We start from the raw sequence: 27,327 nt of genomic DNA, 5'->3' as shown, positions 1-27,327 counted from the left end.
CTCTCATTCTGTGGTGTACTCTCATGTTGTGGTGTACTCTCATTCTGTGGTGTACTCTCATGTTGTGGTGTACTCTCATTCTGTGGTGTACTCTCATGCTGTGGTGTATTCTCATTCTGTGGTGTACTCTCATGCTGTGGTGTACTCTCATGTTGTGGTGTACTCTCATGCTGTGGTGTATTCTCATTCTGTGGTGTACTCTCATTCTGTGGTGTACTCTCATGCTGTGGTGTACTCTCATTCTGTGATGTACTCATGCTGTGGTGTACTCATGCTGTGGTGTACTCTCATTCTGTGGTGTACTCTCATGCTGTGGTGTACTCTCATTCTGTGGTGTACTCTCATGTTGTGGTGTACTCTCATGCTGTGGTGTACTCTCATTCTGTGGTGTACTCTCATGCTGTGGTGTACTCTCATGCTGTGATGTACTCATGCTGTGGTGTACTCTCATGCTGTGATGTACTCATGCTGTGGTGTACTCTCATGCTGTGATGTACTCTCATGCTGTGGTGTACTCTCATGTTGTGGTGTACTCTCATGCTGTGATGTACTCATGTTGTGGTGTACTCATGCTGTGATGTACTCTCATGTTGTGGTGTACTCTCATGCTGTGGTGTACTCTCAAGTTGTGGTGTACTCTCATGCTGTGATGTACTCCCATGCTGTGGTGTACTCTCATGCTGTGGTGTACTCTCATGTTGTGGTGTACTCATGCTGTGATGTACTCTCATGTTGTGGTGTACTCTCATGCTGTGATGTACTCTCATGTTGTGGTGTACTCATGCTGTGATGTACTCTCATGTTGTGGTGTACTCATGCTGTGATGTACTCTCATGTTGTGGTGTACTCATGCTGTGATGTACTCATGTTGTGGTGTACTCTCATGCTGTGATGTACTCTCATGCTGTGGTGTACTCATGCTGTGATGTACTCTCATGTTGTGGTGTACTCATGCTGTGATGTACTCTCATGTTGTGGTGTACTCTCATGCTGTGATGTACTCTCATGTTGTGGTGTACTCATGCTGTGATGTACTCATGTTGTGGTGTACTCTCATGCTGTGATGTACTCATGTTGTGGTGTACTCTCATGCTGTGATGTACTCATGCTGTGATGTACTCTCATGCTGTGATGTACTCTCATGTTGTGGTGTACTCATGCTGTGATGTACTCATGCTGTGATGTACTCTCATGCTGTGATGTACTCTCATGCTGTGATGTACTCTCATGTTGTGGTGTACTCATGCTGTGATGTACTCTCATGTTGTGGTGTACTCTCATGCTGTGATGTACTCTCATGCTGTGGTGTACTCTCATGTTGTGGTGTACTCATGCTGTGATGTACTCATGCTGTGATGTACTCTCATGCTGTGATGTACTCTCATGCTGTGATGTACTCTCATGTTGTGGTGTACTCATGCTGTGATGTACTCTCATGTTGTGGTGTACTCTCATGCTGTGATGTACTCTCATACTGTGGTGTACTCTCATGTTGTGGTGTACTCATGCTGTGATGTACTCTCATGTTGTGGTGTACTCTCATGCTGTGGTGTACTCTCATACTATGGTGTACTCTCATGTTGTGATGTACTCACAGGCCCGTTGACAGTCTTGCTGGGGCCCGGGACAAGAAAGTTTCATGTGCCCCCCCCCCCCCCCCCCCCCCCCCCACGCGCACGTCATTTGAATTTCCTCTGTAGCAGACAATCCTTCTGTTAGGTCATATAGTATATAATATAGCCACACATCAAAGCTGTTTCTGACAGCTGACTGGTTTATACTTGACAGGGTTCGCGCGAAAATGACGTAATCGCAGTGGCTCCGCCCATACGGGAGGGCCTCGCGCGCTGTCGGTTCGCGAGGTCGTGCACCTCTCGAATTTTGTAACTTCGCGCGCGCCGCGCTTCAGCGCCATGAACAAAGTCATATTTGCAGGGTTCATACACCTTTACAAGGTGGAATTCAAGCACGTGTACGTCACTTTAAAGGTCCATTTCAATATTTTCCAGCACGTTAAACTTAATTAAGTTAAATATTTATACATATACTCGAAATGATTCGAAATAATTCGCTTTTTATCACATTATTTAATGGTTGTTTATTTTCAAAACGCCCAATCTTAACGTCTTCACGAGAACTGTTCAGTCAGACAGCTATTTGTTGTGAAACGAAGTAGTTACAATTTCAAGCATTTTCAAGTACTTTAGCCTATATTCCAGCACTTTTCAAACCTGGAACACAATGCAACTTTAAAATTCGTCATATAAATGTTTTTCCTTTCTTTTCTGCGCTCCAGATTTCTGTATTTAATTTAACTATCCACCACTGTATTTCCCGCTGTTTGGCCAGTACCAGACGGCTACGGTCGGTGCTCGATCAAACCATTTTCCAGTGGGAGGCGGGGGTGTATGCACTTAATGGAAAATATGCAGATAGGTAAAAAACATATATATTTGAGCCATTGAGCTTATTATGAGTACATAATTTTATATTAATGAAAGATTTCAAGATTATTTAAAAATTATAGACTTTAAATAAAAAATAAATTGCTGGGCTCTTTGATGGGCCCCCCTGGCCCTAGGGCATGGACACACGTGTGCTGCAGATTCCCATGTGTATAGTCTCAGTAGTGGAGTCACTGTGATTATGTCCACTAAGTGCCAGAAAGACGCCACTATACAAATAGAAATCACCAAGTTTCAGCTAAAATGTTTGTACAGAATGCCAAAGGTATAGACAAGAGAAGTTAGCTAGCCAAGACAAACCCAGTGTAGACAGTTAGCCATATAACTTTTAAACTTGTGCTTAGAATGGAGAAATGTTTTACCTTCACAAAATTAAATGTTATTGACCAAACAGAAGTTGTAATAAAATATAAATATTTGTACAAAACTTTCCACAACCTACCAGAATATTGAATCCATGTTCCTTTAATGTCAGTGACAGATCCCTCGCTGAAGGACACCCAGTGTCCATGTTGTGGTGTACTCTCATGTTGTGGTGTACTCTCATTCTGTGGTGTACTCTCATGTTGTGGTGTACTCTCATTCTGTGGTGTACTCTCATGTTGTGGTGTACTCTCATTCTGTGGTGTACTCTCATGCTGTGGTGTATTCTCATTCTGTGGTGTACTCTCATGCTGTGGTGTACTCTCATGTTGTGGTGTACTCTCATGCTGTGGTGTATTCTCATTCTGTGGTGTACTCTCATTCTGTGGTGTACTCTCATGCTGTGGTGTACTCTCATTCTGTGATGTACTCATGCTGTGGTGTACTCATGCTGTGGTGTACTCTCATTCTGTGGTGTACTCTCATGCTGTGGTGTACTCTCATTCTGTGGTGTACTCTCATGTTGTGGTGTACTCTCATGCTGTGGTGTACTCTCATTCTGTGGTGTACTCTCATGCTGTGGTGTACTCTCATGCTGTGATGTACTCATGCTGTGGTGTACTCTCATGCTGTGATGTACTCATGCTGTGATGTACTCATGTTGTGGTGTACTCTCATGCTGTGATGTACTCATGCTGTGATGTACTCTCATGCTGTGATGTACTCTCATGTTGTGGTGTACTCATGCTGTGATGTACTCATGCTGTGATGTACTCTCATGCTGTGATGTACTCTCATGCTGTGATGTACTCTCATGTTGTGGTGTACTCATGCTGTGATGTACTCTCATGTTGTGGTGTACTCTCATGCTGTGATGTACTCTCATGCTGTGGTGTACTCTCATGTTGTGGTGTACTCATGCTGTGATGTACTCATGCTGTGATGTACTCTCATGCTGTGATGTACTCTCATGCTGTGATGTACTCTCATGTTGTGGTGTACTCATGCTGTGATGTACTCTCATGTTGTGGTGTACTCTCATGCTGTGATGTACTCTCATACTGTGGTGTACTCTCATGTTGTGGTGTACTCATGCTGTGATGTACTCTCATGTTGTGGTGTACTCTCATGCTGTGGTGTACTCTCATACTATGGTGTACTCTCATGTTGTGATGTACTCACAGGCCCGTTGACAGTCTTGCTGGGGCCCGGGACAAGAAAGTTTCATGTGCCCCCCCCCCCCCCCCCCCCCCCCCCACGCGCACGTCATTTGAATTTCCTCTGTAGCAGACAATCCTTCTGTTAGGTCATATAGTATATAATATAGCCACACATCAAAGCTGTTTCTGACAGCTGACTGGTTTATACTTGACAGGGTTCGCGCGAAAATGACGTAATCGCAGTGGCTCCGCCCATACGGGAGGGCCTCGCGCGCTGTCGGTTCGCGAGGTCGTGCACCTCTCGAATTTTGTAACTTCGCGCGCGCCGCGCTTCAGCGCCATGAACAAAGTCATATTTGCAGGGTTCATACACCTTTACAAGGTGGAATTCAAGCACGTGTACGTCACTTTAAAGGTCCATTTCAATATTTTCCAGCACGTTAAACTTAATTAAGTTAAATATTTATACATATACTCGAAATGATTCGAAATAATTCGCTTTTTATCACATTATTTAATGGTTGTTTATTTTCAAAACGCCCAATCTTAACGTCTTCACGAGAACTGTTCAGTCAGACAGCTATTTGTTGTGAAACGAAGTAGTTACAATTTCAAGCATTTTCAAGTACTTTAGCCTATATTCCAGCACTTTTCAAACCTGGAACACAATGCAACTTTAAAATTCGTCATATAAATGTTTTTCCTTTCTTTTCTGCGCTCCAGATTTCTGTATTTAATTTAACTATCCACCACTGTATTTCCCGCTGTTTGGCCAGTACCAGACGGCTACGGTCGGTGCTCGATCAAACCATTTTCCAGTGGGAGGCGGGGGTGTATGCACTTAATGGAAAATATGCAGATAGGTAAAAAACATATATATTTGAGCCATTGAGCTTATTATGAGTACATAATTTTATATTAATGAAAGATTTCAAGATTATTTAAAAATTATAGACTTTAAATAAAAAATAAATTGCTGGGCTCTTTGATGGGCCCCCCTGGCCCTAGGGCCCGGGACAACAGACCCGGTTGTCCCCCCCTGTCGACGGGGCTGTGTACTCATGCTGTGATGTACTCTCATGCTGTGATGTACTCTCATGCTGTGATGTACTCTCATGTTGTGGTGTACTCATGCTGTGATGTACTCTCATACTGTGGTGTACTCTCATGCTGTGATGTACTCTCATGCTGTGATGTACTCTCATGCTGTGGTGTACTTTCATGCTGTGTGTGGTATGCTTCCCTGGTGTCAGGTACATACATCAGTGACACACTTGCCCACATGTCCATGGGTTCTTTGGTCATTTGGATGGATCAACTGTCAAGTGTAAAAGCCTTTAGTTTGATTTAAACAGTAAAACCGTTACTCGTTTCATTCTGGGTTTCACCATTTCCCTTAATAAATGCTAAATGGTTACGGTTAGCTAGTGTAATAAAAGCAACCATATTGTAGAATGTTTCGGCACTTGGTTTACTGAGGGCACACACCCTCTATACTAAACATTTTAGTGACATTAATACTCACCGTCTATACTAAACAGAAGAAAAATCTTCAGAAGAAGAATCGCCTTTATTGTCATTATAATTTGCATTACAGTATAGTGACTGATAGCAGAGTGGCAATAATACTCACTCTTTATACTAAACAGTATAGTGACATTAATACTCACCCGCTATACTAAATAGTACAGTGACATTATACACCCGCTATATTAAATACTATAGTCACATTACACACCCGCTATACTAAATAGTATAGTGACATTAATACTCATCTTACACTAAATAGTATAATGAAATTATTACTCACCCTCTATATTAAATAGTATAGTGACATTATTACTCACCCTCTATATTAAATAGTATGGTGACATTAATACTCACCCTACACTAAATAGTATGGTGAAATTATTACTCACCCTCTATATTGAATAGTATAGTGAAATTATTACTCGCTGTCTATATTAAATAGTATAGTGACATTTATATTCACCCTCTATGCTAAATAGTATAGTGAAATTATTACTCATCCTCTATATTAAATAGTATAGTGAAATTATTACTCACTGTCTATATTAAATAGTATAGTGACATTTATACTCACCCTCTATACTAAATAGTATAGTGACATTATTACTCACCCTCCATATTAAATAGTATAGTAACATTAATACTCACCCTCTATTCACACCTAACCCTAAACAGTTAAAAAAAAAGCTAAACAGCATCTCACTGTGACCCTGTAAATATTTAGATTTATGTTGAAAAAACACATCTTTACACACACATTTGAATTATTATTAAGAAGTTTATGACAAAGGATAAAGTGCAGGATAAAGTGTGAATTCTCCATATTGCTTTAATTAAACAAGGTTTCTGGGTGTGGTCTGAAGGCGTTAGCATTACAGTGATATGTATATTAGTCTTGAGGAAAATTTCTCTGGGGAATTTGCTGTGAGATACACAGCAGCACAAACACAGTATTAAGATGAGCAGCTATCAGACGCAGGTTCACGTGAGGGCACTTGAGGATCACGTGAGAGAGCATGAGGGTCACGCGGTGGGGTGTGAAGACTGGCCTGCAGTAGTAACTCTTCTGTGGCTTTGCCTCTGCAGACGAGCGGAGATACAAGTGTCACCTGTGTCCGTACGCTGCCAAGTGTCGAGCCAACCTGAACCAGCACCTGTGTGTTCACTCCGTGAAGCTGGTGAGCACGGACGCTGAGCACATCGTCACGGCCATCACGGCCGACAGAGGGGAGCGCAGGAACTGTCCCTACTACTACAGGTGTGTAGTCTCAGAAACACACACACACACACACACACACACACACACACACACACCTTTCCTCAAACCCTTTCTCACCCCAACTCATGCCCAAATGTTTTTGTCTGCCTGTTTGTGTGTGTGTCTTTGTGTGGGAAAATATACGCATGTGTGAACATTGGTGTGTGTGTTTGAGCACGTGTGAAAATGTGTGTGTGTGTGTGTGTGGGAACACGTATGCATGTGTGAACATGGGTGTGTGGGGGAACACGTATGCATGCGTGAACATGGGTGTGTGGGGGAACACGTATGCATGTGTGAACATGGGTGTGTGGGGGAACACGTATGCATGTGTGAACATGGGTGTGTGGGGGAACACGTATGCATGTGTGAACATGGGTGTGTGGGGGAACACGTATGCATGTGTGAACATGGGTGTGTGGGGGAACACGTATGCATGTGTGAACACATGCGTGCATGTATATGCATGAACTTACCTGTAAATATCCAGACATACTCACACGCACACATTATCCAACCAGTATCTTTTTTTCAGCACATTGTTTATTAAAGTTGTTTCTCTTCCTAAAGAATCCTGCATGACAACCTCTTTGCCCTCAGTCGTCCTGAGAAGCTTCTCTATATTATCATTATCATCACATTATTACATTATCACAATGCGGAATGTCTTCTGTCCTTGTCATTAAACAACATTAATAAACGAATTACTGTAAGGTTTTTAATAAATGTTTTCTTGAATTTATTGGTGTGGAAATGTTCATATGTAGTTCAGCAATTGCATTAAGATGTTTTATTATAACTAAATAAATACAAAATACACAACAATGTGGGCATATTGTAATTAAGATTTTTTTATCGTTTTATATAAATATAAATTTATATTTGTTTATCGTTTTTTAAAAGGTTTATCAGGGGTTTTGAAGGCTTCATGCCATCGTACTAGTGAAATGTGTTATGGTGTTATGGTGGAGCAGGAGTTATGGTGGAGCAGGTGTTATGGTGGAGCAGGAGTTATGGTGGAGCAGGAGTTATGGTGGAGCAGGTGTTATGGTGGAGCAGGAGTTATGGTGGAGCAGGAGTTATGGTGGAGCAGGTGTTATGGTGGAGCAGGAGTTATGGTGGCTGTGGGCTTCGTTCTACCCCAGCAAGAATCTGGTTCTGCTCCTTTAATCAGTCCTGGACTTTGATTATTGATTATTGATATCTGCATCAGGTGTTGGCAGTGCTGCTTTTTGGGTATTTACACACACACACACACACACACACACACACACACACACACACACACACACACACACACACACACACACACACACACACACACACACATATACATCACACACACACAAATACACATCACACACACACACATACACATCACACACACACACACACACACACACACACACACACACACACACACACACACACACACACACACACACACACACACTACCAGTCATAGGTTTGGACACAGCTGACTAAATGAATGTTCTTAATAGTAAAAATGATGTATTTTAATGTAATGGATTATGCTTAAATTTGTTTATAAGTCAAATATAATTTCATGAAGGTGTCTTGTATATAAATTCATTCTCAACACACACACACACATACACACACAATTTTAAATGCATTCTCAGCAAACTCTCAGTAGTTCCTCACTGATGGAAAATCATCACAGGTGCTGCTTCATGAAGCTGGTTAACTGAACCCCAAGAGTGTGCACAGCTGTCAACCAAACACAGGATAGTTACTTCGAACCATCTAATATTTGTTTTTTGGAGCATATTAATGTGTTTTCTTTCATTGGTTTGGCATCTTCCCTGTTTTTTATGTCTAAAATAATACAAATAAACAGAGTAGGTGTGCCCAACGTTTGACTGGTAGTGTGTGTACACACCCTCGAAAACACACACTGCAGTTTCTCCTTACGTCTCACTCTCCTGCTCTCTTGTGTGTGTAGTTGTCGTGTGTGTGGTTTCCAGACGGAGCTGAACGCCCAGTTTGTGAGCCACATGTCCCTCCATGTGGATAAGGAACAGTGGATGTTCTCCCTGTGCTGTAGTGTGTGCGAGTATGTGGGCCTGGACGAAGCTGAGATCAAAGCCCATATCAACACGGAGCACGCAGGTCAGAGCCCAGCAACCCTCCCAGACTACACTCAACACCAGCTCACCATACTCTCACTATACTCTCCCCTTGCTCTCACCGTATTCTCATGGAACTCTCGCAATACTCTCCCCATACTCTCACTGTACCCTCTTCATACTCTCACTGTGCTCTCACCATACTCTCACCGTACTCTATCCATACTCTCGTTGCACTCTCGTCATACTTTCACCATGCTCTCATCATGCTCTCGCCATACTCATTATACTCGGCCAGGATGATCATGACAGACAGAACTTTTAATACTTCAATGAAGAGTTTTATGCTAGTTGTGGTATATCTGCTGGTCAGATATTTGGTGTAAGATCTGGTATCCAGGAAGACAAAACACATAAGTACCGATTGTACAGGAGATTATGAGTGACAGCTTTGTGGCAATGACAGTGTCTCTGCAACATGACATCATTTGAAGAAATTCGCTGAATAGAACAACAACTTTTCCATTTTTGATCAAGTAAGCGTACTCCAAAAAAATGATAAAAGAAAACCTGATAAAACCAGGCCAGATTCCTCAAACCTGATGGCATCACAATACCATGCAAAATGTATGACAACATATTCATTCCTATTCATAATGTTACCATGGTGATATTTAGCGTGCTCATGTCAGCTTACTGCTGCAACACAAAGCCAGTCAAAACCAAAATGTAAATGAGGCCATGCATATTAATGACCCACACAGAGAGACAGGGAGACAGGTGACTGACTAACGCTGTCATGAAACATAGCGATGTATAACATTTGTCACCTGTGCTGAGTTCATGACAGTTCTTCTAAATTATAAGACAGCAACAAAATAAGTTTCTGAAGTGTAGTACAGTGGGTGTAGTGTAGTACAGTGGGTGTAGTACCTGTAGTACAGTGGGTGTAGTACCTGTAGTCCAGTCACACTGAGACATTGTGTGAAGGTGCTAATCAGTAGGGATGATTGTGTGACATTACAGTGCAGATCCATATACATTTGCCCTGGAATGAAAGAGTGTGAGTGTTGTGCAGATCGCCACACACACTCGTACAGCGCTTGTGTCATACCAGATGACGCCACACGGTTGAGATTACTGGAGGCACTTCCAGCATCCACGACTGCTGTGTTCATGTACACACCTGCTGACCTCGAACCCCAGCAAGAGCCCGAAAGGAGCTCGTACACGGAGGAATCCTGCTTAGGGAAAAAAACATCACAGGGATTGGATGACACACACCTGTCTCTCCCTCATCCACCTGTCTCACCCTCACACACCTGTCTCGCCCTCATCCACCTGTATCTCTCCCTCACACACCTGTCTCTCCCTCAACCACCTCTGGCATTTAGAGTCCCACTGTCTCTCCTCAACCTGATCTGTCAGCTACAACAGACCCCCATTCCAAACACTCCTCCCTCTACAGAGGACTCACACCCGCACACCTACCCGCTGATACTTGAGGTGTGTGTGTGCACATGCATGCATTAGGGGGAGTGTTGAGGTGTGTGTGTGTGTGTGTGTGTGTGTGTGTGTGTGTGTGTGTGTGTGTGTGTGTGTGTGTGTGTGTGTGTGTGTGTGTGGAGGCTGAGCTGGGTTGCTAATCCATCTTGATGGTATATAGGGTGTCTGCTCCGCCTGTTGTAATAGAGGCCGTGGACTTCACTCTCTGTGATGTAGGCCAGTGTCATCAAATCACATTGTCCTATATTACCCAGCTAACAAAAGATTAAATATGGCCACCCACTCCACTCAGCCAGCAACTTCTTAAAAGGATGTAGGTGCCAACACACTATACATTTGTGTGTGTGTGTGTGTGTGTGTGTGTGTGTGAGAGAGAGAGAGAGAGAGAGAGAGAGAGAGATCTAGGGTGCATGTTCATGTGTGAGTGAAAGAAAGAAAGGAAGAGACAGAGTGAGTGAGAGAAAGTGAGAGGCTGCGTGTGTGTGTGTGTGTGTGTGTGTGTGTGTGTGTGTGTGAGAGAGAGAGAGAGAGAGAGAGAGAGAGAGAGGGAGAGATAGAGAGAAAGAGGGAGAGAGAGAGCTGGCATCGGCCATTTCGTGAGCTTGGACGTTCTAGGAGCGTCGTGCCCTGAGATGTTCCGCCATCTTAGCAGTGCCGGCCCTGACCTGCCCCCCCCCCCCCCCCCCCCCCCCCCCCCCCCCCCCAGCTCTAACAGGCAGAGTGCAGATCAATAAGAGAGCTTGATGGTTCTGTGTACTGGGATACAGTCATCAGTCTAATGCTGCAGGACATACAGTACAGAACAGCTGCTCCTCCACCTTTCAGTACAGAATGGTGTACAACAGATATAGCCCCGCCCTCAAACCCCCTCCACCTGTGTGCCCCGCCCTCCAACCCCGTCCACCTGTGTGCCCAGTCTTTGATGTGAAGCTCTGTGGACTGTAGAATGGGGAGGAGCAGCACTAGACCCGCCCACAGCAGTACGAGCACTTCCCCATTGGGAGGAGTCACACTAACTCCCTTTGTGTGCTCCCATTGGCCAGGTCTGAACTCCAGAAGCCCTCTGAGTGAGAGCAAGAGCACTTCCTCCTCTCTCTCCGCCCTCAGTGACTCGCTGAACAGCTCAGAGTGTGGGGACGTCACCCAGGGAAACGACGAACTCAAGAGTCTGTTGGCACCGCCCTCCTCCACCAGCAGCCAATCAAGCTCTGCATCAGGAACCGAGGAAAAATCAGAGAAAGGTGAGATCCCTTTAATGTGAATGATGTTACTAACACGAGGGTTTGATAGGCTGACCTCGTGACCTCTGAGATCAGAGTAATCAGACCAGTTTGGTACCAGTTTGGCAGTGCTCAGACTGGGTTTGAGAGTATTGTCCTCTGTCTGCTATCCCAGTCTGACTGGCGTTTGTGACTCTGCGGAGTGGCACAGCTTTGTGGAGGTGAATGAGTGGAGGTGTAGAAACAGGCCGCTCACCTTTGACCCTCAGAGTGCAGAACACCGTTCCGTGACCCTGACCTTAACCCTGACCTTAACCCTGACCGTGACCTTAACTCCAACCTTAATTGTTGTTTCTGTACCTACAGAACAGGGCTTTACAGGATTCCAGTATTCAGGTTCCGGGGTCTTACAGTACTGCTCTGTGTTTGTGTGACTGGCCTGTTGGCCATCTGGGCCTTTTTTGCACTGTGTTGGATTTGAGTATCTGCCAAGTGAATGAACATAGCGGTAAACATGTGACTGAATCGTCTCTCCCTCCTCTTCCCACTCGTTCAAGGCTTTGAATGCGTGTTCTGCAACTTTGTGTGTAAGACGCGTGCGATGTACGAGCGGCACCTGCAGATTCATCTCATCGCACGCATGTTCGAGTGTGACGTCTGCCACAAGTTCATGAAGACCCCAGAGCAGCTTCTGGAGCACAAGAAGTGTCACACCGTCCCCACGGGAGGACTCAAGTAAGGAAAGCAAGTACAGCGCCAGCCTCTTACCGCCTCACACCCCCCACCTACACCCCCATCTGCCCCACTGCCCCCACCTACACCCCCATCTGCCCCACTGCCCCCACCTACACCTCCATCTGCCCCACTGCCCCCCACCTACACCTCCATCTGCCCCACTGCCCCCCACCTACACCCCCATCTACCCCACTGCCCCCCACCTACACCTCCATCTGCCCCACTGCCCCCCACCTACACCTCCATCTGCCCCACTGCCCCCCACCTACACCCCCTCTGCCCCCCACCTACACCTCCATCTGCCCCACTGCCCCCCACCTACACCTCCATCTGCCCCACTGCCCCCCACCTACACCCCCATCTGCCCCCCACCTACACCCCCTCTGCCCCACTGCCCCCCACCTACACCTCCATCTGCCCCACTGCCCCCCACCTACACCCCCATCTGCCCCACTGCCCCCCACCTACACCTCCATCTGCCCCACTGCCCCCCCACCTACACCTCCATCTGCCCCACTGCCCCCCACCTACACCCCCATCTGCCCCACTGCCCCCCCACCTACACCTCCATCTGCCCCACTGCCCCCCACCTACACCCCCATCTGCCCCCCCACCTACACCTCCATCTACCCCACTGCCCCCCACCTACACCCCCTCTGCCCCACTGCCCCCCACCTACACCTCCATCTGCCCCACTGCCCCCCACCTACACCCCCATCTACCCTCACCCCCCACCCACATCATCATCTGCCCCACTGCCCCCACACCCCCATCTGCCCCACTGCCCCCCACCTACACCTCCATCTGCCCCACTGCCCCCCTACCGACACCCCCATCTGCCCCACTGCCCCCCCACCTACACCTCCATCTGCCCCACTGCCCCCCACCTACACCTCCATCTGCCCCACTGCCCCCCACCCCCATCAGGTCGCTTTTCCTTTACTGATAACACAGTCCTACTGGTGCAAACATATGGCAGGTGATGAAGGCAGATAAGACTAAATTATTAAGGTCAATCTTCCTTTTTGAAGTTAATTATAGGGGCAGATTCAGAACAGGGTGAACCGCAGGCAGCACAAATGTCCTGAACTTGCCAGAGAGTTTAAATACTTCAATACTGCCCTGATTCCAGAAATCTAAACTGGAAGAATAGAAAATTAACTGCAAGGTTGAAAGTGTTGTCATTACTGTTATTATTGTCTTTACTGTTATTAGTGTTATTAGTGTTATCAGTGTTATTAGTGCACTGACAGGTAATGGTGATCAGAAACACACCTTGTACACAATTCAACCATCTCCTCTGAAGTCCACTTTGCACACTGTCAAGAAGAAAATCGTCTACTGCCGTCTGCCGCCGCTCATAGAGGCGAGATGTGTGATCGTGCATGTGAAATATCTGAAGAAACCACGAGCTAGTCAACACTGCTCCATCTGTTCAACCAGACCACTGCCAAGACCATCAGACCACAGTTCTCACTGTTCTTTCTCAGCCTGTCCTTTCTGCCACAGCTCCACACTGAAGCACACACCTCTAAGCACACCACACCACACACATCCACCCCTCTGTGGCTATCAGCCCTCCCCCTGAGAGTCCCAGTACATGGTCCAGTCTTTTGATTTGTCTTTGCTGTTTGTCCAGCCGTGTGACACACGTCATGTCTGTAAAGTCTTGTGTTTTTCAGATTCCATTGACCCATCCTCACGTTATGGCTGCCATTCCTGGGCGAGTAGCGTTAGCCTGTGTATGAGGTTCAACAGAGATCCCCACCATATGCCAGAGAAGGCGAGCAGCTCAAGAGCTGTTTCCTGAGGGCTGCTCCCCGAGAGAGCTGTTCTCTGAGAGAGCTGTTCCCTAAGAGCTGTTCTCTGAGGGCTGTTCCCTAAGAGCTGTTCCCTAAGAGCTGTTCTCTGAGGGCTGTTCTCCAAGAGCAGGAACAAAACTGGAACTTGTTTCTCATGTGTGAGGGTTTAAAGGCCTTCCGTATCTGAGAGCTGAGAGTACATCGGTGTCTTGTGAATAGTTTCATATGAAAGACTTCTTTATATGAACTACACTACACTAACCAATCAGGTGTAAGCGACACGCCTTAAGATGAGAGCTGCAGTAATCTGAGAGGAGAGTCGTTGTTGCCCAGGGAGTCGTGAGGAAGTTATGAGGACTGATCCCAGGCAGGGGGTGGGGGGAGAAGGAGGTGGAGGGGTGTACGGGGCTGGGCGGGGCTGGGTGGGGTGAGAGGGTGGGCGGGGCTGGGTGGGGTGGCTAGCTCTATGGGGTGTGTGAGCGTGCTAGTCTCGGGTGGGCGCGAGGTACCGGACAGCTCTCCATGGCGTGCTTTCTGAGGTCATTTTGTTCTACAGGGTTTGTGAAGCACTTTGGGGCGCTGAACAGATGAAAGGTGCTCTTTAAATGTAAGTGCCAAACATTTATTTACTTCCTCCGTCTGAGTCCTCGCTTTGAAACTGTCTGCCGATTCTCACTTAAAATACACAGATAAACACACACACACACACACACACACATACACACACACTCAGACTGGTCTATACCACTCAGGGTCAGATACATTAACTGCATCCTTCATCCCTCCCTTCCTTCATTCTGTGTGTGCTTGTGTTCTTCTTACATTTTTGTTAAAAATAAATGAAAACAACCAGGAAAAGACACCCTCCGTTTTGGGAGACGTGACATTAAATGTACTTCCTGCCTCTGTGACCAGGTGCCCTGTGTGTGTGTACACCACCCACAGGCCGGCTGCTCTGGAGGGCCACCTGAAGACCCACCGCAGGCTGGACTTCCACTGTCGCATCTGCCAGACGGTGTGGACCAGCCAGCCGGAGCTGGACCAGCACGTGCGGGCCCATCGCCTGGGCAACCACTACAAGTGTGAGCGGTGTGGCTACCTCTCCAAGACGGCCAATAAGCTGATCGAGCACGTGCGGGTGCACACGGGCGAGCGGCCCTTCCACTGCGACCGCTGCTCCTACAGCTGCAAGCGTAAGGACAACCTGAACCTGCACAAGCGGCTGAAGCACACGCCACGCCAGACGTTCGGCTGTCGCCGCTGCCCCTTCACCACCACCCACCCCTTCGTCTACAGCCGCCACCTCAAGAAGCACCAGGGCGGGGAGGGGGCCGACGAGGAGGGGGAGGCCCGGCGCAACGCCCCACGCCCCGGCTCCGCCCACAACCCGGAGCCCCTCTTCCTCCTGGAGGGCAGCGGCAGCCTGAGCGCCTCCCAGGCGCTGCAGTCCGTGGCGTTGTCCGTGTCGGGCCGCCGGCCGCAGGGCGCGCTCCGCCCTCACTACCTCTCAGCCAATGGGGCGTCGCCGAAGCTGCCGTCGCCGTCAGCAACGCCGGCCGCCCGCTGCTATGAGCAGTACAGGAACTACGACCCGGCCCAGCTCACCCCCCTAACCACGCTCTTCAACGCTCGCCGCATCACATTCCATAACCCCTCCCCCTCACACTCCTCCTCGCCCTTCTCCAGACTGTGGCCACACCCCTCCTCGCAGGCCCCGCCTTCACCCATGTCTCCCAAGCGCTCCTTCCTGGCATATCTGGGATTAACAGAAAGAGCAAAAACCGTTTGAGCTGCCCACTTCTAACCTACCTCTCCAGTCCTATGCCTCATTCTTCTCCTCCGTCCTTTCTTCTTTTTCATTCTGTTCTCGGCAGCCCCTGTGGCTGTGGACAGTGAGGAGGACATTCCTGCTTACGGTGCTGTTTCTGCTGCTCAGCCGGAAACGCCACTTCTGAAAAGTTCAGTTGTTAAGAAACAAAGGCGAAAGCTGGACGAGCTCCATTTACTTCAAAGCTGCTCTCTTTCGTTCCGTCAGTCTGATTATTAATCTGATTATCAGTCTGATTATTACTCCTTTTTTGTTGTTATTTTTAATTGTTTTATGCAGATTTCGGATGAACAGAAGCCAATATTAGTGCTTTACCTGGGAATGTTTTTTTTTCTTTGTTCAACAAAGAGGAAAAAAGTGAATGAGTTTGCAGATGTGTGAGTTCTCCGCGTCTCTGTGCATCACTATGACTTTCTGCCAAGTCTCCGCATGCTCGCCTGTGTGTTATGATTGTTTTATATCATTTAGGGGATTTATATGAAACTATCCAGAGGCATCGGCAACACGAAAAAAAAAGGAAAACAAAAGAAGGTAAACAGCGTCTCCTTTACCTCCCGTTTTCAGAGCTCTGCCTCAAACCACACACTCACATTCTTCATTCAACTGTACATAGTCACTCGGCTCCTCCCGCTGCTGCACCATGGGCCTCCAGTCACCCCCACCCCCCCTCCTGGCTCCCTTTACTGATCACCACAGATGGCACTAGAGTTTTACACATTTTTGTTTGGTTGTTTTCATTATTTTATTATTATTTTATTATTATTATTATTATTATTATTATTATTATTAGTAAACTACACATTCGGGGTGTGCTGGTGGCCCCGGTCATCACTCTGTTGAGGGTCTGTTAGTACAGCACACAGGCCTGACAACCATCGCCCCACATCGTCGTGCCAACAGCTACCAGAGGGGGAGTGGCTGTCCTGCCAACACCAGCTGAGAAGAGGCCTAAAGGGGTGGAGCCTAAAGGGGCGGAGCCTAAAGGGCAGGTGTGGTGTGTACCTCTACGAGGTGACTGAGTGGTGTGGGGGGGGCACAGGTCCAGTCACGCAAGGCCCATTCAATGGTGCTTTTTGGAGTTTTTTGTAATTTTTTGTGTAAAAAAAAAAACAAAACATGAAACTGTTCCAAAATGACTTGAATGAATGTAGTTTGTGTTGGTTAATGTCATGCGGAGGAAGACGGGCCTTGTGTGTGACACTGAGCTGGAGGGAGTTGGTGGCCTTCTGTCTTAACATCTCTTTGATTTTCATTTTATTATGAGCCTTTAAAATGTAATCTGTATGTATGTATGTATATCTATGTGCGTGTGTGTGTGTGCGCACACACACACACATATATATAAAACTAAGCAGCTGTTTTGATCTCATTGGATAAGTGCAATGTGGAAATGGCCCTTATTTTAATGCTTTGTGGACGCACCCCCCCACCCCGGACAAACATGGTACTGGACTTCTGTGTACCCCTCTCCTTAAAAGCTTTTTCTGTTTCTTAAGTTTTAATTGCACTCAAGAATTTAAACAAAAGCACTTAAAGCCCAGTAACAAATTTCCTTTGATGCCAATTCCTCCAATCAAATCCACGCAGTAGCAGTTGACCAATGGAGCGCCTCACTCGTCTGCCTCATGTAAATATAGAATCTAATGCTCTCTCTTTCGGCCAATCAGCAGAGCTGCACTGCTCTATGTAAATGAGCAGTAGAGGAACCCTACAATAGAGCTTCTCCTGGGAACCTGAGCACCAGGCTAAATTTCTAAGCACCATTTTTGCACAGTGCAGTAAAAGTTGCACATTTCCAAATGAATCAGTGGGGGGGGATTCATGTGAAGTCAGTAATAAAAAAAAAGTGTCATAAGTTGTAGTGTACAATGACACTCTTAACTGATCTTTGTGAATTTGTCTGAGGAATTGCCCTGTAGTAGAGCTCCAAGGTGGGTTTAACCCTAACCCCTAACCCCTAACCCTACTGAGTTTAACCCTAACTCCTAACCTGAATGGGTTTAACCCTAACCTTTAACCTTAATGGGTATAAATTGGGCAGCAGAATTTTACTGTTGTGACTTCTACGTCATAACAGGCCAGCAATGGAAGCTTCATAATTTTGCAGGTCTCCTTCACACATCATAATACTCAACACACACAGTCCTAACCCATAATACACTGTAGCAGGGTCGACTCTGACCTGTCAGCACGGCCATGTTTGTCTGTGTCGTCCAGGTGAATACTCCAGGTGAGCTTCCTCCGTGCACTCATTCACCTGTTCATAGAAGGACACAGGCGTGTTAAAGCACCCTATGTCCACATGGACCTAGTCCACAATCAGACACAGTGGTCACTGTGCTGCAGGACAGCAACATTCCCTCTGAATGAAAACAGCAGTGGGTCTGTGAGCTCGAATGATGACGGTGTAACTGTACTCAGACCCTTCAGCATGTCTTTTAAAGGTGACCCCAGATCGCTGCTTCTCTCTAATTAAGCTGAGTCTTCTTACATTTGCCCGTGGAGAGAAGGAGACTGTGGATGATATGTGTGTTTACAACCCAGTTGTGAATTTCTAAATGTAGGTTTGCATAAGGGCCTTTGTGACATGGGTCTCTCACAACCAGCATTACCCTTCTCTCTTGGTGATGTGAGTCTCTCGTCCCCTTCTCTCTTGGTGACGTGAGTCTCTCTCGTCCCCTTCTCTCTTGGTGACGTAGGTCTCTCGTCCCCTTCTCTCTTGGTGACGTGGGTCTCTCGTCCCCTTCTCTCTTGGTGACGTGGGTCTCTCTCGTCCCCTTCTCTCTTGGTGACGTGGGTCTCTCGTCCCCTTCTCTCTTGGTGACGTGAGTCTCTCTCGTCCCCTTCTCTCTTGGTGATGTGAGTCTCTCGTCCCCTTCTCTCTTGGTGACGTGGGTCTCTCTCGTCCCCTTCTCTCTTGGTGACGTGAGTCTCTCGTCCCCTTCTCTCTTGGTGACGTGGGTCTCTCTCGTCCCCTTCTCTCTTGGTGACGTGAGTCTCTCGTCCCCTTCTCTCTTGGTGACGTGAGTCTCTCTCGTCCCCTTCTCTCTTGGTGACGTGAGTCTCTCTCGTCCCCTTCTCTCTTGGTGATGTGAGTCTCTCTCGTCCCCTTCTCTCTTGGTGACGTGGGTCTCTCGTCCCCTTCTCTCTTGGTGACGTAGGTCTCTCGTCCCCTTCTCTCTTGGTGACGTGAGTCTCTCGTCCCCTTCTCTCTTGGTGACGTGAGTCTCTCGTCCCCTTCTCTCTTGGTGACGTGGGTCTCTCTCGTCCCCTTCTCTCTTGGTGACGTGGGTCTCTCTCGTCCCCTTCTCTCTTGGTGACGTGGGTCTCTCTCGTCCCCTTCTCTCTTGGTGACGTGGGTCTCTCTCGTCCCCTGTGCCGTCTCTGTCCGGACACAACAATGGTTATATGAAACAAGATGGCTCTCCCTCGAGTGGCATAATGGGAGAAGGCCTCAGGAGCCGGTGTGCTGACACCAGTGTTTATAAGCACGCTCTTCCTCTTTCTTTTAGCGTACTCTCAAAGCGCCAGTGCTTTTTGGTTTTGACATCATTGTGTGTTCTGCCACACAACTTCCGCTCTGCCATGCATGACTCTCTCTTTCTGACCCCAGCACTACTGTTGTTTTAATGCCTTGGCTAATTCAGCCAGTTTGCTTTGCATTTTAGATGTATTTTATGACTTAATAAGGCTCAAGTATCATTTTATTTGTTTTTTATGTTTTATTATGTGCTGTAAAAAGCTTTTTTTCTGACTTTGTTCTTGAGGCTGTACAGGGTTGTGTGACAGTAGCTGGTGATTACACCATTTGTACTCTGATTTTGGTTTTGTATTTTTTGCCTTGGTTTGGCATTTCTTTATGTTCAGATTGCCAGTTCTAAATGTAAAAGGATTTGAAAGTAAAGCTTACATCAGATATTACATCCACCTACCTGTCTTTTGTGTTTAAGACTGTGTGATCTACAGGAAGTGTGTATGTACCAGACCTGTCCTGAAGCTCAATCATCTCCAGTCACCATTGAGGTGATCATCATTTTAATTTTTAATACTGAAATACGCAAATTTGTTTTGATTTTGCAATGATTTACTTTCATTTAATTTTGCAAAAAGTAAACCTGTTAGTCAGGATGCTGGTCCAGTCCCTGGTGGGATGGTTCTGTGGCTCTGTGGTCCGGGATGTCAGGTTACACGCTGCACTGTTTCACACCCCTGAATACCTGAAGTTCCAGGCTAGAAGCCTGAATGTAGAATGTATTTTGTGAAGACAGGAAGGCCCTTTAAAGGAGCTAGAGCCCCCCCCCCCCCCCCCCCACCACCAACACCACCACAACCACCACCACCAACACCCTCCTCTAACCTCCACCACCACTGCCCGTCACCCTGTCTACAGCAGGCCACAGCAGAGAGGCACCGTGTCCAAGCCAAAGGTTGCGGCTGTCTAATGAAAACAGATGAAGCAGAGATAAAGTGTTAGCCACCATTAGGGCTTCCATTCATCACGGTTAGCCCGGAGGCTTCCGAACACCTTGGACAGGGAGACGTCTCCCTCCACCTTCCCCTCTGGATCCTCCATCACGCTGCAGGGAACACGCGGTCTGTTCGGCCACAGGCCCACCAGATTAAACACACACGGTAGAGCCGGATTAAACACGCGCGGTAGACTCGGATTAAACACGCGCGGTAGACTCGGATTAAACACGCGCGGTAGACTCGGATTAAACACGCGCGGTAGACCTGGATTAAACACGCGCGGTAGACTCGGATTAAACGCGCGGTAGAGCCGGATTAAACACGCGCGGTAGACTCGGATTAAACACGCGCGGTAGAGCCGGATTAAACACGCGCGGTAGACTCGGATTAAACACGCGGTAGAGCCGGATTAAACACGCGCGGTAGATCCGGATTAAACACGTGCGGTAGAGCGGTGAGCTGCATATGGGCTGCAGATCTATGGGTCCTGTGAGATGTTTACCATGTTGGGAGGTAAAAATGAAGATCATGAAAAAACAGAAGGACAACAGGTTAGGCACTCAGGAAAATAGGGTTGGGGTTAGTTAGGCTGAGGGTGAGGGTTAGTGTGAGGATTAGGGTTGGGGTTAGGGTTAAGGATTAGATAGGGTTAGGGTGAGGGTTGGGGTTAGTTAGGGTTAGGGGTAGATACACTCTTCACCTCCCTTTTTGAAACATAACTTGTACCTGCCCTCACGGGCCAGTTACAGTTGGGTGCCACAGTGTTGCTGGTTGTAGACATGTATCTGGGATGAGTATAGGGTTAGGGTATCTGGGGTTAGGGTATATTTCAAATGTAAATGAGTGTGTATATTAAAGCAGTCATCAGTTAAGTGTGAGAGAATTTCTTTTATTGTGTCTGTTCAAAACCATTCAGATAATGTGAAATCCTCGCTGAGCATGTTGTCTGTGGTGGAAACTCTTCTGTGCACACGAGAGCCGTTGGACATGTTATGAAAGCAGCAGCGCTGGGGTAGTGGATCTGCACAAGCTTTAATGATCCTTCACCGGGCGCACATGCATCTTAATTAACTTCAAAGCTGTACCGGGGGCAGAAAGCACTGTAGTCTGACCCCCGCACCACGTAAGCCTTGATTAAGAAGTGTGTCTCCGGGGCAACCGGGTCGCACCCACTGTATCTCGCCATTACACACTGGGCTAAAATACCCCTACACACACAGAGCCACACGAACGCACATTCAGGACTGTGGCCAAGAGGCAGAGGGCAGCAGGGGCATCTGATCAAGGTTCCAGGTGAGGGTGCGATTGTCCAGCGCTGGGCATCCGTGCAGGTCAGGGATTAATATGTTGAGAAGAGCAGCAGCCTAGTCCTGCCTTCAGAAGCCAGGCCCATTTCTCTCGGCGTAACCTCAGGCCGGAGTCGGCGTGTTGTGGAGGCAACTTCCCAACACGGGAGCGAGAGAGGCAGCGGCGGCCGATCGATAGGCTGTTAGCTTTTTTGTTTGTAGGTTCAAGCTGGTCTCGGCTTTATTACAGCCTGGTTCGACTCATCTGGGAGCTCCAGCTCGCCTGCTGCAGGAGACGAGCTCCCTCCTGTTTGCCAAAAGTGTAATCCCACCATGACCCCGTCTGACCTCGCCTCCAGAGGAGAGCTGCTTAGAAGAGCGCCTGTCTATAAGAAGCACCCCCACCCCTTTGGCTAGCGCCTCCCTCCCTCTCTCTCTCTTGCTCTTCCTCTCTCATGTACTGTCTCTCCAGTCTCTCCAACATCTCTATTCTCCTGCCCTCCTCTCTCTCTCCACCATCTGAGTTTTTTCCCTCTCACTTCACTTCCTCTTTTTTTTTCTTTCCTTTTTTGTCTCTGTTGTGTGTGTGTGTGTGTGTGTGTGTGTGTGTGTGTGTATGTATCCCACCCCATAGTTGGTTCGATCCTTGGATCTCTCTCTGCCATTGTTGGCTCATGGATGTGTGTGTGTGTGAGCGTGTGTGTGTGTGTGTGTGTGTGTGTGTGTGTGTGTGCAGGAGCTGCTCTGAGCTAAGTGAAGACAGATCCTCAGTCTGCAATGGGAAAAAAACGCCACGCACTTCCACCGGCGCCTTTGGACAAGAGGCTGACATTCACAGAGCTGCTCAGAATGAGGACAAAATACTCCCAGTTCTGGGATTGATTAAGTTTGGGGAAAACACCAGACACAAAGTTTGCTTTTCACAGAGACTTCAAGACAGAGACTATGTGCGTGAGCATAGAGAATGCTGCTGCTCTGTTAGGATGACCACGGCACTGCGTGAAACTTGCTGGGTTATTGGCACCATCTATGGCATCACATTTATGCCATTTAGCAGGGACTTTTATCCAAAGCAACTTACAATTCAGTACAATTCAAGCAACTGTAGCAGAAGAGAAATGTGTGGCCTCTTCAAGTAAGACTGCTCGGTCTCAGTCATCACGTTTATCTACCACAATGGCTGTTGAAAGAGCATGTGTCTGACCTGACAGACCCACCCAAGCTGCCACCAATGGTGCGATCTTGCTCAGCAGATTAACACTGAGACTGTACCACACGGTGCTCAGTATGGGGTCTCTCAGTCTCTAGGCACTCAAGGGGTGAGGTGGAAAATCCATCTACAGGTCTCTGGGGACTGGCCTGTTTACACAAGGGTGACTTTAAACATGATGTTTTATCTAGTCAGTTGTACAAAATTATTACCACATTCCGTACTTACTGGTTTTAAAACCTACTTGGAAATAATCTGGGTCTATATTTCTTACCTTGCAATTTACATAATGAAAATTAGATTATGAAAATTGATATTTATTTTCTATAACCAGTGCTATAATGGTTGTGTAAATACACTCCAATAACAATAGGTGGCAGCATTGTGTCAAGTGCGTGTCTCAACCACCCTCATAGTCCAAGAGAAAACACGTCTACTACTTTGCATTACACTGACTGGCAGAAGTGCAAGAGGTTGGGTTAGTGTTGGGTTAGGGGTAGTGTTGGGTTAGGGGTAGTGTTGGGTTAGGGGTAGGGTTAATGTTGGGTTAGGGTTAGTGTTGGGTTAGGGGTAGGGTTAGTGTTGGGTTAGGGGTAGGGTTAGTGTTTGGTTAGGGGGTAGGGTTAGTGTTGGGTTAGGGTTGGGTTAGGGGTAGGGTTAGTGTTGGGTTAGGGGGTAGGGTTAGTGTTGGGTTAGGGTTAGTGTTGGGTTAGGGGTAGGGTTAGTGTTTGGTTAGGGGGTAGGGTTAGTGTTTGGTTAGGGGGTAGGGTTAGTGTTGGGTTAGGGGTAGGGTTAGTGTTGGGTTAGGGTTAGTGTTGGGTTAGGGGTAGGGTTAGTGTTAGTGTTGGGTTAGGGGTAGGGTTAGTGTTGGGTTATGGTTAGTGTTGGGTTAGGGGTAGGGTTAGTGTTGGGTTAGGGTTTAACCCCTTTGGTGCACTGACACACTATCTTTTTTCAGGGTTTAGACTAGGGGAGGAATTGGGTTAGGTTTAGAGGGCCAGAAAAAATTAAGGTTGAGGACCAGGAAGGACGCGATTTAAATTTAGGAACCAGGAGGGAGGCAATTTAGGGTTGGGGTAAGTGTTAGGGTTGGGGTAAGTGTTAGGGTTGGGGTCAGATGTGGGAAGAGTATTCAACAATTTTAATCAAGTAAATGTACTGTTAGTTGAACCTAATTTTACTCAAGTAAAAGTAAAAGTATGCATCCAAAAATTTACTTGAGTAAATGTAAAAAAGTACTTTGATTATAAGCTACTCAAGTAGTGAGTAAATGCAGAGTACTGTCTCACAGTGTTGGGAACGTTACTTAAAAAAAGTAATTAGTTATAGTTACTCACTACTTGTTCAAAAAAGTAACTGAGTTAGTACCTGAATTACTCTATAATAAAAGTAACTCGTTACCAGGGAAAGTTTGTGTTACAGTTAAAAAAAGTTATATGCCAATGAATAAGGATTTTTTTTGAAAAAGCAGTTTTTACAGTCAGTTGAAATGAGTAGATCAGAAAGGTGTTTAACTTTTGATATTTATTGCACATCCACAGCCCAGTGCAGGATAAAATCCTTTAATATCCCAAATCTTTGTAAAAAAAAAAATAAATAAAAATAGTAAACAGTTACACTATATAAAGTGCATTTACATCTATCAAATAAAATAAAATTCTCTCAATATGAGACAACTGTTTGTTCACAACAGAAGTAAACTTAACAATCCAACCTCTATTCTTAATTAAATAATTCAAATACCCAGTCTGGTAGACATTCAGGAACTTCAAGTATTTTCTTAAATAATGTTTATATCGCCACCTTGAAAATGCTCATTTTTCTTCGGCTTGCTCCTGACTCGCCATTTCTGTCTCTTCTCCGTTTGTGTTGTGTGCTTCGGCACGTGTGTAAAAACACTGGCTCTGATTGGCTACCATAACGCTGCCTTAGACAATCGCTTACTGACTTGTTAAGTTAAACAGGTGTTACACCGAGAACTGTGACCTATCGAGATCTGTTACTCCTCACTAGTCTGGGCAGCGGTCCGCTCGCATTACTGTTAGTATATCAATATATAGTAACGCACCGCTTTTAATGACCAGTAACGTCAACGGCGTTGTAACGACAGGAAAAGTAATTAATTATATTATCCTGTTACTAACAAAATGATGCCGTTACCTAACGCCGTTATTTTTAACGGCGTTATTCGCAACACTGCTGTCTCATGTCAGTAAATTACATCATGGAAAACATGATGTAATTTAGAAAACAATGCCTTTTAATGATAATGAAAATAACTTATAAATAAATAAAATGTATAAATATTATTTATTATAAATAATGTGTACTTTGTTTGTTCCTAATTATTAGGCCTGTGTAACTTTCAGTGATGAACCGTACTTACTGGTCATGGTCCTTCACTAGACAGAGCCAAATGAAAACATGACCGTAGTATTAAAACACGTCCATAACACTGTTGTCGTCATCGCGTCTACTATGTGCAACGTACCTACACAACTTCTGCTTCATTTAGCCACCAAATGAGTCCGTTAGAAGTCCAAACATCACAGTTCGTTCACAAATGTCAGCAAATTATTAATAGCTGAACACATATTTATTATAAACATACCTAGTTAGCAATTCGCTGACAATACCCTGCGATTCCATCCTTTCCGCTTGTAAAACCTCACGGTAGCTTTGCTAGCAGCTGCTAACTAGCTAGCACACGAGCTAAAAGCTCACGAGACACCATCCACGCAGAACTGACGCACGAGGACCAGCGAGAATACCTTGAGACCATTGGAGCAAGGTCCCACCATTCTAATTCGAAATATGATTGGTTGATAAAGCTGCCAATCCATAATAAAAGCTCTCTTAATGTAAAAGGCAAGGGTATGCGACAGATAAACAGAAGGTCCTGGGGGAGGTCTCTCTTTTACCTAGAAACATCGGTGTGAAATATTCTGATTGGTTGATTTTTAATTGGTTGAGTTTTTTTCTAGCACAAGCTCGAAAAGTGGATTTGAAAACCGATTTAGAGGAAGAATATAAATTATTGGTGAAGAGTTATTAACATAATTACATGTAATAGATAAAGCATCCTTTTCAAGATCAATGGACCTTCAGAGAAGGCCTTGAAGGCCCTGACGGTTCGCCACTGATAACTTTAACATGTTCCACAAAGGAGACTGTCAGCCAATACGCCAATAATGTAGCTACAACTTGTTGCCAACTGAATCAATTTGTAGCAAACTTTGGTTCAACTTAATTATCATATATTGCTAGAGTTTGAGTTTGAACTGGTTTTTAGTATTACACTGCAGGGTTGCCAACTCACGCATTGAGCGTGAGACACACGCATTTGACCGTCTCCACATGCTCTCACGCCACACTTCCGATATCTCACGCCGAAAAAAAAATCTAGTTTATTTACCTCTGATCCACATCTATGATTCAATGAGTTACTAGTTCCCTGTGGCGCCAACCACTGGCAATTGATCGCGATATAATACTTAATTTGTTTATTATACCCCCCAGGTTCAAATCTCACTCCAAGTGATCTTGAAAAGTTGGCAACCCTGACACTGTGTTACATTTAATAATTACATCATACACAATTATGCTTCCAGTTGTAACAGAGATAGATATAGCATTACACAAAGAAATCAAAATTATACATACGGCAAACTTATCGCTCAAATGTCCACACGTTTTGGCAGACACAACTGACAGCACATTATATAACTGTCCTTTTACACGTTTGTAATGTAAACATTGGCTGTATGAGGTCAGGGATGCTCGGGAGGTTTTTCTGTCACTTTCTTGCTACCGGTGGAGAAAGTTTGCGTATGTGATCACGTGACTGACCGGCTTCATTTGATTGGTCACTCATACTCAGGTGACGAGACGTTGGTCAGTCTTCTCACTGAAAAGACGAATTATTTACTAATTAGAATTAAATACTAATTAGAAACTAAAGTAACGGTAGCTCGCGGCGCAAATCCGATTGTAACGGATTAAAAGTCGCGTTTTTCTCACCACATATTTTCTCAAATAAAAGTCTTTCATATTAAAAGGAGAAATGTCATGTAGTTCTAAGGACTAATATTCAATTTTTTTCTAATAATTAATGTATGGGAAAAGTGATTTTATGTAACCCAGACAAGCAGGGCCATGGCACCAGTCTCCTGCCCACTGCTCCCAGTCTGGGGTCCTCTTCCCCTCCCAGTGCCTCCCAGACGCCGCACACTCGTCTATGTGCAGCAGCACATTCAGTGTTAATGTACGAGTCTCCACTGTGACTCCAAATCAAAACATTATCCAGGGTTATGCGCTAATCACACAGACAGGACAGTCAGGACAGACAGGACAGTCGTACACACATACATGCCAAACACTCCCCTGACCTCCTTCTGCAGTGTT

The 27,327-nt window shown here is 46.1% G+C and overlaps 1 protein-coding gene across 7 annotated transcripts in view; it reads left to right on the top strand.

Annotated features, from left to right (window-relative positions):
• The window catches only part of znf827 (zinc finger protein 827), a 69,930-nt gene extending 52,802 nt beyond the window's left edge, over positions 1–17,128 (top strand). For 3 of the 7 annotated variants that reach the window (XM_076975061.1, XM_076975062.1, XM_076975060.1), the window contains 5 exons: positions 6,605–6,776; positions 8,743–8,909; positions 11,416–11,613; positions 12,150–12,327; positions 15,075–17,128. In XM_076975061.1, coding sequence (XP_076831176.1) covers positions 6,605–6,776; positions 8,743–8,909; positions 11,416–11,613; positions 12,150–12,327; positions 15,075–15,918 — 1,559 coding nt within the window. In that variant the 3' untranslated portion in view covers positions 15,919–17,128. Of the gene's footprint in view, positions 1–6,604; positions 6,777–8,742; positions 8,910–11,415; positions 11,614–12,149; positions 12,337–14,685; positions 14,737–15,044 lie in introns of all 7 variants that reach the window. The other 4 variants (XR_013121372.1, XR_013121373.1, XM_076975063.1 and 1 more) reach the window with 4 other exon arrangements.
• Positions 17,129–27,327: the final 10,199 nt, after the last annotated feature.

This window comes from Brachyhypopomus gauderio, chromosome 15 (assembly GCF_052324685.1).
Source record: "Brachyhypopomus gauderio isolate BG-103 chromosome 15, BGAUD_0.2, whole genome shotgun sequence".
NCBI classification, from domain to species: Eukaryota; Metazoa; Chordata; class Actinopteri; order Gymnotiformes; family Hypopomidae; genus Brachyhypopomus; species Brachyhypopomus gauderio.
Note: the sequence above shows the minus strand (reverse complement) of the source record. Positions and strands in the feature narration are given on the sequence as shown.